The sequence below is a fragment of the Pseudopodoces humilis genome, chromosome 17 (assembly GCF_049639895.1).
Source record: "Pseudopodoces humilis isolate 2021_Gansu_Grassland_sample_001 chromosome 17, ASM4963989v1, whole genome shotgun sequence".
In the NCBI taxonomy this organism is placed as follows: Eukaryota; Metazoa; Chordata; class Aves; order Passeriformes; family Paridae; genus Pseudopodoces; species Pseudopodoces humilis.
The window spans coordinates 943214-959645 of record NC_142216.1 but is presented as its reverse complement, the minus strand read 5'-3'; the positions used below and the strand labels follow the sequence as shown (position 1 = coordinate 959645).

The following is a 16432-nucleotide window of genomic DNA, read 5'->3' as shown; positions in this document are numbered from 1 at the left end:
CTTTTCGGGGGGACTCTCACCAGGGCCAAAGCTTTCCTCTTGCAGTCTCTCCAAATTTGGGTTTTTATTATAACAAGGTGAATTTTGGTAACTAGAACTACGAAGCCACTTTTCCTTTCAACAATCATCGAAGACGGAAGGGGGGAGGAAAGTCACTTTATAAAGGTAAGGGAGGTTTTAATGAAGGAAATGGTGAATAAAATGACTGAGCTGGGGAAATCCTTCAGGAGAGGGAGGCGCAGGGAGGCTCCGGGGCCGCCAGAGGGCAGCGCGGAGCCGCAGCAGGCGCAGCTGGGCACAGCTGGATGGGGCGGGCACAGCTGGGGCAAAGAGGGAGCGATGGCCCTGCCAGGGGCACAGCTGGAGCGGGACACAGCTGGAGCGGGGCACAGCTGGAGCGGGACACAGCTGGAGCGGGACACAGCTGGAGCGGGGCACAGCTGGAGCCGGGCACAGCTGGAGCGGGACACAGCTGGAGCGGGGCACAGCTGGAGCGGGACACAGCTGGAGCGGGGCACAGCTGGAGCGGGGCACAGCTGGAGCGGGGCACAGCTGGTCTGGCTGCGGCACATCTGGCAGCCACGGGCTCTCCGAGGCCGGTGCAGGTGAGGGTGCAGCATCCACAGCTGGAGCACATCTGGGTGGCAGCAGAGCCAGTGGCAGGCGGTACAGCTGTCCCTGTGCACCGCTGCTGTCACACCCAGGGAGCAGCTGGTGGCCCGGGGGGCTCCCAAAAGCCGCTGCAGCTGCCCCAGGTGTGGGTTCTGTTCCTGCGGGAGTAGGGGTGGGCTCGGGGCTCTGCCCCTGAGCCTCACTGAGATCCTCCTGCCCTCCCTGGTCTCTGCCAGGACCCAGCACTCGCCCAGGCAGACCCAGGACAGTGACTCTGTTTGTCCTGAACGTGGCTCTCGGTCCTGGCTCCTTCACCAGGATCCCTTTGGTGTTTCCCAGTCCCTGTTTCCCAGGAGGGAGCAGCCCCAGCTGAGGAATGACTCCCAGCTTTGTATTTTAACAAATGACCTGAGACACTGAACCGATGCTGTTTACTCGGCTGGGCATGAGCTCAGAGTCCAGAGCTGCCTCCCAAAGGGCTCTCCTGGATACCCTGAGCAGGCCTCCCTGTAATTACATTCCAGGGAAAACAGACATCTCCTGATTCATTTAATATGTGCCACGTTGCATTTAGATATGTAACAGAAGCCCCATTACCTTAAAAGTCCTGCTGTTATCAACTACTGGCTTAATTACAGTTTTATCTAAAAATAGATCAAGTTAACTTGACAGAATCCATTTGTCCTTCTCCCCTGGCTCCCAGAGATGTTTCCTCCCTGCAGTTCCTGCTCCATCATGACCAGCATCAATCCACTGCCACAGCCTTTCCCCAAGAGCTGCTGAGATCCCACGGGCATTTTGCTATTCCCTCACCACGGTCTTCCAAAATTACCAAGCACAGAATCACAGACTTGTGGAATGGTTTGGATTGGAAGAAGCCTTAAAGCCCAACTTGTTCCAGCCCCTGCCATGGGCAGGGACACCTCCCACTGTCCCAGCTTGCTCCCAGCCCTGTCCAACCTGGCCTTGGGCAGTGCCAGGGATCCAGGGGCAGCCACGGCTGCTCTGGGCACCCTGTGCCACTTACATATAAATACAAATACATACAAATACATATACATATATAAATATCCAAACACAGAGAGCCCAGGAGGCTCCTCAGGCTCAGGTTATCCAGCTCTGGCTGCTTTTAACCTTTCTGACCTTGGGACCTGCTGCCACCCAGGGGATTCCTGCGGGCAGGATGTGGTGCATCGCCCACCGCTCCTTTGTGGTCGTTCCCAGCTCCCACCCAAGGTGACGCCCAGAGCCAGCATCTGCTCATCAGCCTCACTTTCCTCTTTCCTCTGATTGTTGTGTGGTTTCCACAGCTTTGCAGCTGCCCCACTTCCCTGGAAGCCAAGCTAAGGCAGCTTTCTTCCCACTGGGGAAGGAAAAGGCTCTGAACAGTGTCTGTCATCAGCAGTGGTGGCTCTGAGGAAAGGTGGCAAAGTCCTGTCTGTGACCATCCCCTCAGAGCTGTCCCAGCTGCTCCCTGGGCTCTGCTGGGCACTCTCTGGCTTTTCTTTTATTTCCCATGTGCTTGACAACCAGCACAGACTTTCCTCTCCTCATTTTGGCACGAGCAGGACGAGGCCGTGCTCCGGCACTGCCGGTGGGACTGCAGGTGCTGCTGCTGCAGGGCCGGACATGGCTGGAGCAGGGATGGATGGACTTGGAGGATCCCAGCTCTCCCTGGGTGCTGCTGGTGGATCTTTCTTTGCCTCGCTGCCCCAGAAGGGTTTTTCTCCCCGCTGGGTGAGGGAGGGAGGGGAGGGCAGCCCGGGACCCCGGCGTGGTGGCTCACTCAGGAATGTCAGCTCCGCTGGATTTTCTGACCTGAACCCATGAGGAAAACAGAACTGTGTCTGAGAGCTGCTCCAGGAGATACCTCACCACCCAAAATCTCCAAGAATTCCTGGTTTTGTCTTTGTCAGCCCAGCAAACAGTGTCAGGCCAGGGCTGGGCACACAAAGCAAGGTCGGTTAGAAGCCGTTCTCCTGGAACAGAGGCACTTGGAGCCGGCACAAAGGAATCTCTGTCTCTCCCCTGCACTGGCATCCTGGCAATTAACCCGGAAAATCGCAGCTTGGCCTTGTCCTGGGCGCTGAGTGCGGGGCTGGGCAGGGCAGGGGGCGGCCGGGGTCCGGCTGTGCCGAGTGCGGGGACAGGGAGCGGCCACAGCCCCACCGGCAAGCGCCAAATGAACGGGAAACTCGCCTGCTTCCAGAAAAAAGTGAGGAAATCATTTGGGTCTCTACACTCAACTGGGTTTAGGAGATGCATGTCCAAAACCCAGAAAAATTAAGAGTCACCTGATGAGAGCATCGTGGAAGAGCCTGAGCTGGAAGGGACCCATGAGGATCGTTGTGTGCAGCTCCTGGCCCTGCACAGGACATTCCCAAAATTCACACCATGGATCCAGCGTGGGCATCCTGACAGAAACACCGAGCTGCTCCCATCCCCGTGGAACAGCCACCGTGCTGGGAGCACCAGGCAGAAACCCAGCCCTGCCCTGCCAGGCTCTGCTGGAAACATCAGAGCTCAACACAGCGGCCTGGGCAGGGCTGGTGGGGCAGATAAGCCCAGCACCATGGGCTGTGACAGCCTCCAGTGTGTCACAGCACTGGCACCACCGTTAGAAACACTGCAATTAGCTGCCCAGGCTGGGCTGATGGATGTGCAATTACTCCTGAGTAATTAAGAAATTTTCTGCATTGGGTTTGCCACCGCTCTTCCCACTGAAAAAGTGAGAGATGAAGCCAATTTAAAAGTAATTTTTAAAATTTTAGGGTTGTTATTTTCACCCTTTTTTTGTTTCACTTTTAACTGTGTAAAGTCCCTGGCAAACCTCCCTGCAGCTGATAAAGGCACAAAGGAGTGAGGGAATTGAAGGTACAAAAAGGAGGGCGGTGAGGAAGAGTGCAAGTCATGCTTAAAGGGTATTGTAGAAACTACAGGTCACCCAAGCCCAGCCCACTAGGAAACAAATATTTAATTGTACAGTAAATAACCTATTTTTATGGTTCCAAACCAAATCTCAGAAGCCACATGGATATAAAGAGGCCTGAGATGGGCTCAGCCCTTGGCTGAGGGATGGGGACAGCAAAGGGACGAGAGCAGGAGGGGAACGAACAGGGCCAGATCTGTTAACTGGAAACTGTGACTGCTGTTGGGGGACAGCTTTGTAGGGAAAGGGACCACTGCTCTCTGCAGAGGAGACTGCTGTGAGGGGATGGGCATTTCGGTGCTGACCCTGGCAAGCTGGCACTCAGCTGGGCACAGGCAGAGTGGGCAGTGGTGCCCGTGGGATCCCCCGGGGCTGCTCTGGTGCCCGGAGCACCTTGGGACCCCCTGGAAGTGCTGCAGCGTCCAGCACAGGGGCAGTTCCTGGCACAAGGGGACAGTGTCCAGCACAGGGCAGTGTCCAGCTCAGGGCAGTGTCCAGCACAGGACAGTGTCCAGCACAGGGGCAGTTCCTGGCACAGGGGGACAGTGTCCAGCTCAGGACAGTGTCCAGCACAGGGGGGCAGTGTCCAGCTCAGGGCAGTGTCCAGCACAGGGCAGTGTCCAGCTCAGGGCAGTGTCCAGCACAGGACAGTGTCCAGCTCAGGGCAGTGTCCAGCTCAGGACAGTGTCCAGCTCAGGGCAGTGTCCAGCTCAGGGCAGTGTCCAGCTCAGGACAGTGTCCAGCTCAGGGCAGTGTCCAGCACAGGACAGTGTCCAGCACAGGGCAGTGTCCAGCTCAGGGCAGTGTCCAGCACAGGGCAGTGTCCAGCACAGGGCAGTGTCCAGCTCAGGGCAGTGTCCAGCACAGGAGCAGTTCCTGGCACAAGGGGACAGTGTCCAGCACAGGACAGTGTCCAGCACATGGGGGCAGTGTCCAGCTCAGGGCAGTGTCCAGCTCAGGGCAGTGTCCAGCTCAGGACAGTGTCCAGCACAGGACAGTGTCCAGCACATGGGGGCAGTGTCCAGCTCAGGGCAGTGTCCAGCTCAGGGCAGTGTCCAGCACAGGACAGTGTCCAGCTCAGGGCAGTGTCCAGCTCAGGGCAGTGTCCAGCACAGGGCAGTGTCCAGCTCAGGGCAGTGTCCAGCCCAAGGCAGTGTCCAGCACAGGGCAGTGTCCAGCTCAGGGCAGTGTCCAGCTCAGGGCAGTGTCCAGCATAGGATGGGACAAAAATTCCTCAAATTCAAAGCTACAGCCGTACTGCCCATTGGGCTGCCGGACACAAGGACAGGCTGGTGCAGGGACACAGGGACAGACTGGTGCAAGGACACACAGACAGACTGGCACAATGACACATGGACAGACTGACACAGGGACAGACTGGCACAGGGACAGACTGACACAGGGACACAGGGACAGACTGGTGCAAGGACACACTGACAGACTGGCACAATGACACATGGACAGGCTGGCACAATGACACACGGACAGACTGGCACAGGGACAGACTGGCACAGCTCCCTGCTGGGCAGCTCCTCCTTTTTCTTATAATCATTAACTTCAAAAATGCAAATCCGTTTTCTGGTTTTTCCTCCCTTTTCTCGGAAGTCAGCCGGGCTGCAGCCTCTCTGTTCTGCCCTCCCAGCTCCTCCAGCCCGGCTGGCTCAGCCCTCCGGGGATTTCCCCACCGCACCCAGCCCCTGGGGACCCTCTGGGTCACCTCTTGCTCTGTCACCGCTCCCTGTGCTCCTCTGACAGCCCAGAGAGTCCTGAACCATGTGCAGAGCCAAGGACAGGCAGAGGCCACATGGGGACAGGGAAAGGTGACACTGGGGAATGCAGTGAGGATGCAGTGACACTGGGTGATGCAGTGACACCACAGGGCTGCAGTGACACCTCAGGGCTGCAGTGACACTGGGGGATGCAGTGAGGATGCAGTGACACCGGGGGATGCAGTGACACCACAGGGATGCAGTGACACCTCAGGGCTGCAGTGACACCACAGGGATGCAGTGACACCTCAGGGCTGCAGTGACACCTCAGGGCTGCAGTGACACCACAAGGATGCAGTGACACCACAAGGATGCAGTGACACCACAGGGCTGCAGTGACACCACAGGGATGCAGTGACACCACAGGGATGCAGTGACACCACAGGGCTGCAGTGACACCACAAGGATGCAGTGACACCTCAGGGATGCAGTGACACCACAGGGCTGCAGTGACACCACAAGGATGCAGTGACACCTCAGGGCTGCAGTGACACCGGGGGCTGCAGTGACACCACAGAGCTGCAGGATCACTCACGATCTGGCTCCTTGAACCCCGGCCCCAGGAACAAACCCTTTGTCTGGGTTTCCGGGTACAGCTGGGATATTCATGGGGATTTCCACAGGAATTTCGAGGAGCTGTTTGAAGATGTTTGTGTGCAGGAAAGGCACTGGCCTTGCCTAATTATAAGAATGAAAATGATTTGCACTGAAGCCAGCTGAAACAGGGAGTTGCTGTAAAGTGGCCCATGTGTAGGGCTGGTCCCTGAGAGGAAAATCCCCATCCAGATTCCAGGAGGAGAGACAGAAAAAGAGGGAACACTGAGGGCTGGGACTGCTGAGCAGCACCAGGAGGAAATCACTATTTACACAGGAGAGAGGCAGCGCTCACGTCCCTCGTACGGTCGCACCAGGGCTAATGCACAGCAGACATCTCTGGAGCCCCTCCAAAAAGGAAACTAGAGTTTGGTTTGGGACCTTCTGTTTCTAATTCCTGGAAACACAGCTTCAGCTCAATTTCACAGTGGTTTGTGACATTTTTCCAGTGGTTATACAAATTTTAGGAAAACATTCCTCTCCTTGGAATTGTCTTGTGATAATATAACCCCGCTTAAGTGGTTGGAGGTTTCGGATGGCTTCACACCCCTCAGAGGGGCCAGTGAGAAGCAGCCCCGTCTGCCTGGCATGGATCCTGCCTCCTTAGGCACAGGAATCCTTAGGGATGGGTTATCCTTGAAAGTTTTTATGATGCAGGTGCTGAGGCCCTGGCACAGGTGCCCAGAACAGCTGGGGCTGCCCCTGGATCCCTGGAAGTGCCCGAGGCCAGGCTGGACAGGGCTTGGAGCAGCCTGGGTTAAATTCCCTGCCCATGGTGGGGGTTTGGAATGAGATGTTCCTGAATCTCTTTCGTGTGTCTGGGCTCCCAGGTGCTCTCTGGGCAGGGCTCCCTCTCCACAGGTGCTGCTGGGGGAGGGAGCAGTTGCAGGCTGTCAGCACTGATGGGATCCAGTGTGGGGTGGGCTATCAATGCCACCTCCAGCTTTTGGGGGAGCTTTGCAGAGCTCCTGGCTGGGGCAGCTGTGCTGGTTATCCAGCCTGGGAGCACTGGTGTGTGCTGGAATCCTCCCTGGGGGCACTGGGAGCTCTGACTGCCTGAAGCTCCTGTGCAGCCAAAGGCAGGGCTGGTGTGGGATGGGACACGTGGGTGTCCAATGCAGGGGGTGGCCAAACCCTTCCTGTCCTGGCTCTGGGCTTGGTGCAGGTGTCACCTCTGGGTGCTGCCTGCTGCTGTCCCATCTCCAAGGGACACAGCTGAGTTTTTCTGGAACAGGATGAAGCAGCCTTACACCCCCAACTCCTTGGGGTCCTGCTCCTCTGCCTGCTGCTCCCTCTCCTCCCCACACCCCCATGTCACACCCGTGGAAGGGTTTGTCCATGGAGCTTTATGAGACCACAGCTCCCCTGTGGAACATGGAGAGAGGCTGATCTTTCATGTTTGGAGAGGAAATGAGTGGCAGCTGCCTGGCTGGGCCTTTGAGGGGATTTTGTGTTTCTCCCAAAAAGGGGAGTAAGAATAGGCAGACTGTTTAGCCTTTCCTGACAATGAAACTTTGTCATCTTTATAATTAACCCTGTTATTTAAGTACTTCTTCCATGGATATCATTGACGATTTATAACCCTTGATTCCTTTACTTTTCCATTTCAGCTTCCTGCACGGCAATGACTCCCAGGGGCGTGACTAATTTCACTTTTCCATGTAATTGAGAGCTTGTTTCTGACTTTGTGTGTTTAACTGTAGCTTGGCCAGCTGCTTGATGCCTTGCCACTGCCCAAAATGCACCTGTCAGGCCTTTTCTTTTCCTCCCAGGGAATTTAGAGAACATCTATGAGCAGCTCTTTTTTCAAAAACATTGCCATCCCAGTGATGTGTTGTGGGTTTTCCATACTGTGTGCTGTGTGTCCACCTCCCCCCTTAAGGAATTCACCCAAAAAATCCTGAGCTTGAAACTCTCTTTACTTATGTGTGACTTCTATTTTTCTGTCAGTAAGGACTTCCCTGAGGAAGGTGATATTTCCTTTGCCACTTCTCTGGCAATTACAGGGAGTGGATTCCCTTCTTCTCCTCACTTGCTAAAGATCCACCACCCTGCTCTGCAGAATCCTCGTGCCAGGGATGCCTGGATGGAAAAGGACCGAGTGAAGCTTTTGGACAGCACAGGGAAAGATCAGGGATGAAGGGAATGATGATGCTGGAAGCCCACCCTCCTCTCAGGATGAGATGTACCCTGGACCATAAGCAAGGGTACAGTGATCTTCAGCACCACTGAGCCTGTCTTTGCCTGGAAAGAGACTAAAAATACAAATACACGTGTGAGAACAGTGGAGTCGTGGCTGCCCCATCCCTGGAAGTGTTCAAGGCCAGGTTGGACATGGCTTGGAGCAATCTGGTCCTGTGGAAGTTGCCATGGTTGGAACTGGATGATTTGGAAGGTCCCTTCCAACCCACGCTGTTCCATGAAGTTCCTTTGTGTGCTCTTCCTGCATCTTGTTAAATGTGCTAAATGCCTCCAGACACCCCAGTGACATCCCTGACCCAGTGATGTCCCACCCTCACCTTTGTGCCTGGGCCCCTGTCACACCTCCAGGAGCTGTGAGCTCGCAGGCTCTGCCTCCCTGGTCTGTCACACCGCCTGGCTGCTGCTGCCACAGCCTGATAATGCAGAGCTTTGTTCTGTCCCACATGTGTGCACAGCCCTGGTAACATTTACAGTGGGAATGCTGCTCCCAAGGGAGACAGAGAAGGGTCATTGTGGCTCCAGTCAAATGGGGATTTGTGCTGCCGGGAAGCTGAGCCTCTGCAATCCTCCTGCTGAGGTATTACTCTTTAAAATAATGTTTCTGATTTGTAACTTATTCTGTGTCCCATTCCTGGCCAGAGCAGGGTGAGCACAGACCCCAGCATGGCAGCTCTAAAAGCTGCTTCAACATAAGGCTCTCAGGGTGTCTTTGATCATTGCTCATCAATACCACCCCTGAATTATGGACACAAAACAGACACTGAGAGTAGAAGCCAGCCTCCAGCACCCTGAGGATCATCTTGAAAACAAAAGTCAAACTTGACATCAGGCTAGGAAAAGCCACAGGGGTTTGTGAGTGTCCCTGTGCTCTGAGGAGGATCCTGGTTCGGGGTCCTGTCAGCAGGCAGGGTTGGGGTCACACATTCGGACAGGACGAGGGAGGTTTGCAGTTGGACAGGTGTTGGAGCAGAGTTTAAATCTTAGTGAAGTGTTAAAATGTCAGTAAGCTGTCCCTGAAATTGGGGAAGGGGGAGACAAGCAGCACTCTGGGGAATTGTGTCAGAGTTGGGCAAAGTGCCACCCGTGCAGTGTGACAGGAGCAAAGCTGAGGGCAGCTCGAGGCTCAGGGGGACACAGAGGGGGACACAGAGCTGCCCAGTGGCTCAGCTGAGAGTGCTGAGAAGATTTCTTCTGTTTTTAACAAGGAATCAAAGGAAACAAACCTTTCCCACTGGCTAAAAGCACCAGCACCAGAAACCTCTCTCAAGCCTGGGGAGTGTCCCTGTGCTCCCTGCAGCGGGAGCTGGGTCCTGCTCTGTCTGCTCTGACACCTGCCAGAGAGGTGAACGATGAAGATGAAGATGATGAAGATGCCTCTCCTGGAGACAGCTCCCCCCGGATGCACAGCCTGGGGGCTTTGTCACAGAGATTCCTGCTCTCCTTGGTGCTCCCAGGTCTCTGAGAGACACGTGCCAGCCCTGGCAGAGGTGGCACCACGAGGCCCTGGGCATGTCCAGGCAGGTGTGAGTGGGACACAGCACGAGCAGGAGCTGAAGCCAATTAGTTAAAAGAGTTGAGAGGCTCGTCAGCTCCAGCAGAGTGCTCTGCAGGGAGAGGAACTCATGGCCCAAGGCACGAACACGGCTTCAGGGACCTGCAAGGAGCTGGATGTGGAGATCATCGTGGCACCACAGCTGACTAACAGGAGATGGCACTGATATTTCTGTTCAACTGGAAACCAGTTCCAAAACCAGTTCCAAACCTGTGGTGTCTGGGGAGACTTGGCAGCACAAGTGGCTAATGATGAATGCTGCAAAAAATCATGGGAGGTTAATGAGTGTGAGCTGGGAGCTGAAGAGGGTTTGGGAGCAGAGACCCCAGCCCAGTTTGCTTTTCATTTTTGGGGGGATCTGTCCCCCTGCAGACAGTGAGCTGTGTCATCGCTGCTCCCGTCTCCTGTCTCGTCTCACCCACCCCTGCAAATCTGCCTGAGAGCCAGGAGGAATGAGTGCAAGGAGAAAAGTGAGCTGCAGAAGGGAAAAAAGGAATTGAGTAGGCGGAAATTCATGTGTGACTGTGAGAGGTGCAACGCAGTAAGGAGAAGTACTGTTCCACTCTAAAATACATGTATCTAAAATCATGTTATGTGGAAAGCTCGTGAGCGCTCGGTGGAGGGAGCACTGTCACGCTGAGGCTGCTTGCTGCAGTCACATGGAGAAGTGTCAAAGAAGAATATTTCCAGGATAACATGGGAGAGGGGGAAGCCCTTGGTGTCTGCCCTGGAGTTGTATTCACAGCCAACAAAAGGTCCAAGGTCAAGGATCAGATCTCTTGGAGGGTTGTCAGTACAACAGGTCAATCCATGCCCTTTGGTTTACAACAGGGAATTCAAGGGGATTCATTATGATGGGCTAATGTATTATCTGGAACAGCGTGGTTTTATTTTTGCCATATACAATGCCTCATCTGTGTCTGGCCCAATAAAAGGAGTCCTGGGAGCAAGGAAGATGTGAGTGTGATATACAGCCACATAATAAATAGACCTTGAACACTGCTGCCTCAGGGCAGCTCCGAGGTGTAGCTCCTGCACTCTGGCAGTCGGGATGCCTGCTGCTGTCCCCTGGGCTGTCCTGGAATGCATTAGTGCCCAAGCCTCTGGTGCAGTGGGTGCTTTCCCACCGTGCCCCCCATGGGCTCCCATTTTCCCAGCGCTGGGGATGCTGCTGGCACCGGGGCAGCTGCTGGAGGGAGGCTCCCCGGGGCAGGAGAGCGGTGGGATGAGGGGTTTATGTCCCCACTGAGGTCCCTGTGGCCGGACCCAGCCTCTCCTCGGGGCTCTGCCGCTCCGAGCTGCCCAGACGGAGCCGTGAGATGCCGAGAGCTGACACGGGGGACAGGGCTGGCTCCTCACCTCCCGCTCCTGCTGTCACTCCAGCTTTCCCTAATTGCTAAGCTCAACTGGCAGAAAGCTTTCCCGGAGGAGAAGGGGCTCCTCCTGCCGTGTTAGCAATGGATGTGTCACGGGCATCCAGTGACAACTGCAGCCGGCGTGAGGATGGGGCAGGGATGCGGAGGTGGGAAGAAGCTGTGCTCAGATGAGGGAGCTGATCCAGCTGAAAGCTCACTCTGGAAACAATTGCTGTTTTTCAAAGCAACCGGTTGAATCCAGCTGGTTGTGTGACCCACCCAGAGATAACGCTGGTGGCAGGAGAGGGCTGGGGCTGGTCTGAGCTGATGCCGTTGCAGCCAGAGAATCCCAGCCTGGTTTGTGTTGGAAAGGGCCTCAAAGACCACCCAGTTCTAACCCCTGCCACGGCAGGGACACCTTCCACTACCTCAGGGTGCCCCAAACCCTGTCCAGCCTGGTCTTGGGCACTGCCAGGGATCCAGGGGCAGCCCCAGCTGCTCTGCCCACCCTGCCAGGGAACAATTCCTGCCCAAAATCCCATCCAGCCCTGCCCTCTGGCAGTCTCCCTCTTCCTCCTGTTTGGCTGTGGCAGCCCCCACCACTGCACCAGCACTAATTTGATCCAGAGTCACCTAATCTAGGTAGAAACTGCTCTTTTAAAAAAATTCTATTTTAATGCTGGCGTAGTTTTCTGCAGATGTTCCCTGAGTGAGCTGTGGGATGTGGGTTGGCGAGTGAGGGAGAATGTGTTAATGTGTGGTCAAGGACGGCTCAGGGGTGGGAGTGTGGGATTAGGGCAGCCACAGCTTTCCTCTGTGGGAAGGAGGTGTGAGGCTCGGAGGAGGGCTGGCTGTGGCCACTGGGGTGAGCTCACAGTGGCCATGGTTCTGTCCAGGGCTGCTGGATCCCTCCACGGGGTCTCACTTGGAGTGAGACAACCCAGCTGCTTAAAACAATAAATCAAAGCATGGCAGGGATTACAGAGGGATGCAAGCTGTTACACAGGCAGGAGGATGTGGATGTCTGGGCCGTTTGTTTGCTTATTTTTCTCTTCAGTGATAAATGTTCTCAGGAATGTGGTGGGATTCCTGGGGTGTCCTGTGCAGAGCCATGAGCTGGGCTCGATGATTGCTTTTGGTCCTTTCCAGCCCAGGATATTCTGCGATACCCTTCTGCAGTTTGGATGCACAATCCTAGGAAAATGGGGCTGGAAGATGTCCATGGCTGTTCCAGTCCTGCTGCCCTGCTCTGCTCCCACATTTGGAGCTCAAACACGAGTGTCTCCTGATGAATGAAGGCAGAGAAAGGGGAGAAGATTCCTCACTGCCTGCCTGAGGCCTTGGTTCCAGTGGCATGTGTAGTGTTTCACGTGTGGCAGAGCTTGGTATGGCCTCAGTTCTGTCCTCATCATTAAATGACAGTCTGAGCATCATCATTTTCTGTGATTCTGGAAAAGTGCTGAAAGAAATTCAATTTCAAGCCCCAGATATGAGCATCCTCTAAGGCAGTGTCCTATAAATCTAGTTACAGGTTATTCTCTATTAGCAGTAAATGCTGGAACACTTTTAAATACGAACAATGGTGATGGGGAAGGATAAAACCAAAATAGTGCTCTTATGGCTTTGTGCAGGGTAGAATTAGGGAGCATAATCCAAATAATAACATCTCATGCTTTTATGGGCCTGCGTGCATATGGCGTAAATGACAGCTCATTAAACTTTATATCCTGCCTACAAGATAAGCATGTAATTAGTCTTACATCCTTTTTTATAATTAGGAGGCCTCATCCAAAAAAATGTGGCTCACAAACCATATTTGAAGGCGGTGACTCAGCCCGAATTAGGCTGTGGTGTGGGGATGGAGAGAATCGTGCTTTAGAGGATTAAAAACACAGAGACAAAAGGTTGAGCTGGTGTCAGGTTCCTGTGCCCGCACCCACCCGTTGGAAAGCACAGGTTGATGAACTTTTCCCCATCGGGCGTGGGCTGGAGCCCGAGCTCTGTGCGGGACCGGGCTCCCGGAGCTCGCCCGGGCCCCGGCGGAGCTGACGGGAACGCTCGGTGGGATCGGGGAACTCGGCTTCCCCCCGGGAATCGGGGAATTCCAGCCAGCCGGGGATTATCCGCAAATGCGGCTGTTTGTCCCAGCCCGCGGGGAGAGGTCACCGCGCTCGGTCCGTGCCGCAGCCGGGGGCGCTCGGGGCGCTGCGCTCGATGCCGGGGTCTGCACCGGGACCGGGCTCGCTCGGCTCCGTGCCCACCGTGTGTCCCGTGTTCCTGGCATCCCACGGAGCCACGAGGAGCAGCGGCTGCTGTGTGCGGCTGCAGCTCGCTCCTGGGAGCTCCCAGCCGAGGGAAGGAGGTGACGAGCCCGGGCCGGATTCCTGGCGTGTTCCTGAAGGAAGCGGCCGTGGGGAGAAGCCACCGGGTCTGCGTGTGCGGCGACATCCATCTTCTGTGGAGGGAAGTGGTGACAGCCACCGTCCGTGGGACGATGCTCTTTTGGGGACACAGCGCTGGCACAGGGCCCCACAGCTCCTCTCTGCTGCCGGCTTCTCCCGCTGCCGCTCCACATCCAGCCCTTCCAGGAGATTACGGGTTTATTCTCTCAGATCATACCACTAAGCCCGGGCAGTAATCTCCCGCACAGATGTGCCATGGCAGCAGAAACGTGCGAGCCGCCACCGGGCCGGGCTCGGGGCGGGCCGGAGCGGCGCTCCCGCAGGCGGGGCCGGGCCGGGCAGGGTGGTGGGGCAGGGTCCCGGGGAGCGGGGCCGGGCAGGGCAGGATCCCGGGGAGCGGAGCAGAGCCGGCCCGGCCGGGGTCCCGGGGAGCGGAGCGGGGCCGGCCCAGGTGCGGGAGCCGCGGGGAGGGCACGGCCCCGCCCCGCCCCCGCAGCTGATTGGCGGAGCTGGCGGAGGGGGCGGGGAGAGGCGGTGTCGGCGCGCTCCCATTGGCTGGCGGCGGGGGGGCGTGGCGCGGCGGCGGCGCGGGCGGGCCCGGCCCGGGCGGCGGCCCCAGAGCGGCGGCAGCAGCTCCGCCCCCGGCGCGGCTCCGCTCCCGCCGCTCCGCCCGGCCCCGCTCCGCTCCGCCCGGCCCCGCTCCGCTCCCGCCGCTCCGCCCGGCCCCGCTCCGCTCCGCCCGGCCCCGCTCCGCCCGGCCCCGCTCCCTGCATCGGCTCGGCCTGGCCCCGCACCGCGCTCCCGCCGCACGCCCGCACCGGCGGCTGCGCGCCTCGCCCTAAACGCCCTTCCGTTTTGCGTTTTCTCCGGATTTTTGCGTGCTTTCCCCCGCCGTGCCGGGCAGCATGGGGCTGCCTGCGCTGGAGTTCAGCGAGTGCTGCCTGGACAGCCCGCAGTTCCGGGAGCGGCTGCGCTCCCACGAGGCCGAGCTGGACAAGACCAACAAGTTCATCAAGGAGCTCATCAAGGACGGGAAGTCGCTCGTCGCCGCCCTTAAGAGTAAGTGCGGGGCTGGGGGCGGCCCTGCGGGACCCCGCGACCCCCGGCCCTGCCCGCCCAGCGCCGCCCGCCCCGCGCCGGGGGCTGCTCCATCCGGCACCGGCTGCGCCCGGGTCCCGCTGCGGGCCGGGCTGTGGCCGGGCCACCGGGACGTGCCTGCTCCTGGTCCTGCAGGACGTGCGCGGTGCACCGGGATGTGCCTGGCCGTGGGCCATGGGGACGTGTGTGGTCCTGGTTCTGGAGCATCAGCGCACGCACGGGCCTTGCCCTAGTCCGTCTAAACGTGTGTGGATCCATCGGGATGTGCCGGGCTCCGGTCCCGGACCATCGGAATGTGCGTGGCCATGGTCCATTGGGATGTGTGTGATTCTGGTCCCCCAGGTCCCGCTCCGTGGCCCTCGGGGGTCGCATCCTTTGGGAGCGCTTTTCTGGGGTGATGGGTTGGTGCCTCGCCCCCCCGTTTGTCCTGTACCCCTCTCTGCTCAGGGTGGGCGATGCCCGGAGCCCCCAGAGTGGCTCTGCCCAGGTCACCCCCCAGTGCTGTCCTCTCATCTCCATGGGGAAGCGGAGGCGGCTGCAAAGCTGCAGACCGGTGAGGAGGGGTCTGGGTGGGAGGGGGATGCAGCGATGCAGGCTGTGGCTCCGGGGCTAGGGAGACCCTCACCCGGGGCTGGCAGCGTCCCTGTCCTCCCAGGCTGGGCTGGCTCCTGTCCCCACACCTGGGGACACCTCTGCATGGCTGCCTGCTGCCAGCCTTGGGTGGGCTGTGCCCTCGGGGTGCTGTGATGGGTGGGCTGCTCCCCAAGCTGTGGCTCTGTTTCTGCTGTTCCCTCAAGGGGTCGTTTGGGTATTTTTCTGGTTTTAGGTTTCTTTGGCCCAAATCACAGGGTTCTTCCCCGTCCGGGGCGTGCCTGTACCCCACACGCCAGCAGCACGCGTGGTCACCACTCTGTGCTGTGGGGTGACAGGGACACGTCACAAACACAGGTGCCACGGAGCCCCTGCAGCATCACCTGCCATGAACCAGCGTGGCCAGGGTCATTGTGGGGGCTGTGGGACAGCGAGGTCACCCCAGGATGCACGGGCAGGTGATGCTCCATCCATTCCCACCACCCTGTCCATTCCCAGAAGGGCTGATTCCTGCTCCCTGCCCTTCTGATCTCACACCGAGCCCCATGGGTGTAGTTCCTCTATGCTGAAGTAGCAGCTGGTAACATCTGGCTGACAGGGACTCCCATTGTACCAATTCTTGGCATTTGGGGTTAAAAGAATCTCAAACCCGACAGCTGTGGCTGCATTTATGCTTCTGCAGGTCTGAGATGCGTTCTGCTGTGGAGCGTTTGCTGAAGGCAGCAGTGCCTGGCCCTGCCTGTAGCATTCATTTTATCCCAGAGCAAATCCTGCAGCGTTATCCTTCGCAGAAAATACATTTTGGGAGTGAGCTGCTGAGTCCCGAGGTGTCTCTGGGCTTAGTCAGCTCGTAGCAGGTGCTGGCTGAGGTGTCTGGCTGTGCTCTCACCCTGGGCACGCTGTGTGCAGGTATTTGGGGTGTGCTGTGACCCCCAGTGGGCTCGTGGCTGGCAGTGGGCTCCCGTCCTCCCCACGCCCCAGGCTGCCCGCACCGGGCAGGAAGAACACTCGCTGGCCTCTGGAGATAAGGATGTTTTTATGGCTGAATTGTTTTGTAGCTTCTATTGAATGTGTTCCTGGATTAGCCCTTAATTCCTGCACAGGGCCGGGGGGGGAGTTCCAGGGGCAGGAATGCCCCAGGAATGATTCTGCTGGAGAGTGAATCAGTGCCCAGCTCTGCCTGCCCTGCTGCCACCCGGCGCGTGTGGCACGGGCTGGTCCCCAGGGTGCTCTGGGGGAGCGTTTGGGGCATGTGGGGCAGGGAGGCTGTGAAGGGGAGCCCCTCCCTGGCTGGGATGCTCGGCCCCCTGTGCATCCTCCTGCTGTAG

General features: G+C 57.6%; 1 protein-coding gene across 4 annotated transcripts in view; it reads left to right on the top strand.

Annotated features, from left to right (window-relative positions):
* The first annotated feature begins 14169 nt into the window (after positions 1 to 14169).
* The window catches only part of ARHGAP26 (Rho GTPase activating protein 26), a 99343-nt gene continuing 97080 nt past the window's right edge, over positions 14170 to 16432 (top strand). For all 4 annotated transcript variants that reach the window (XM_088063710.1, XM_005523708.3, XM_014253152.2 and 1 more), the window contains exon 1: positions 14170 to 14474. In XM_088063710.1, coding sequence (XP_087919836.1) covers positions 14321 to 14474 — 154 coding nt within the window. In that variant the 5' untranslated portion in view covers positions 14170 to 14320. The remainder of the gene's footprint in view (positions 14475 to 16432) is intronic.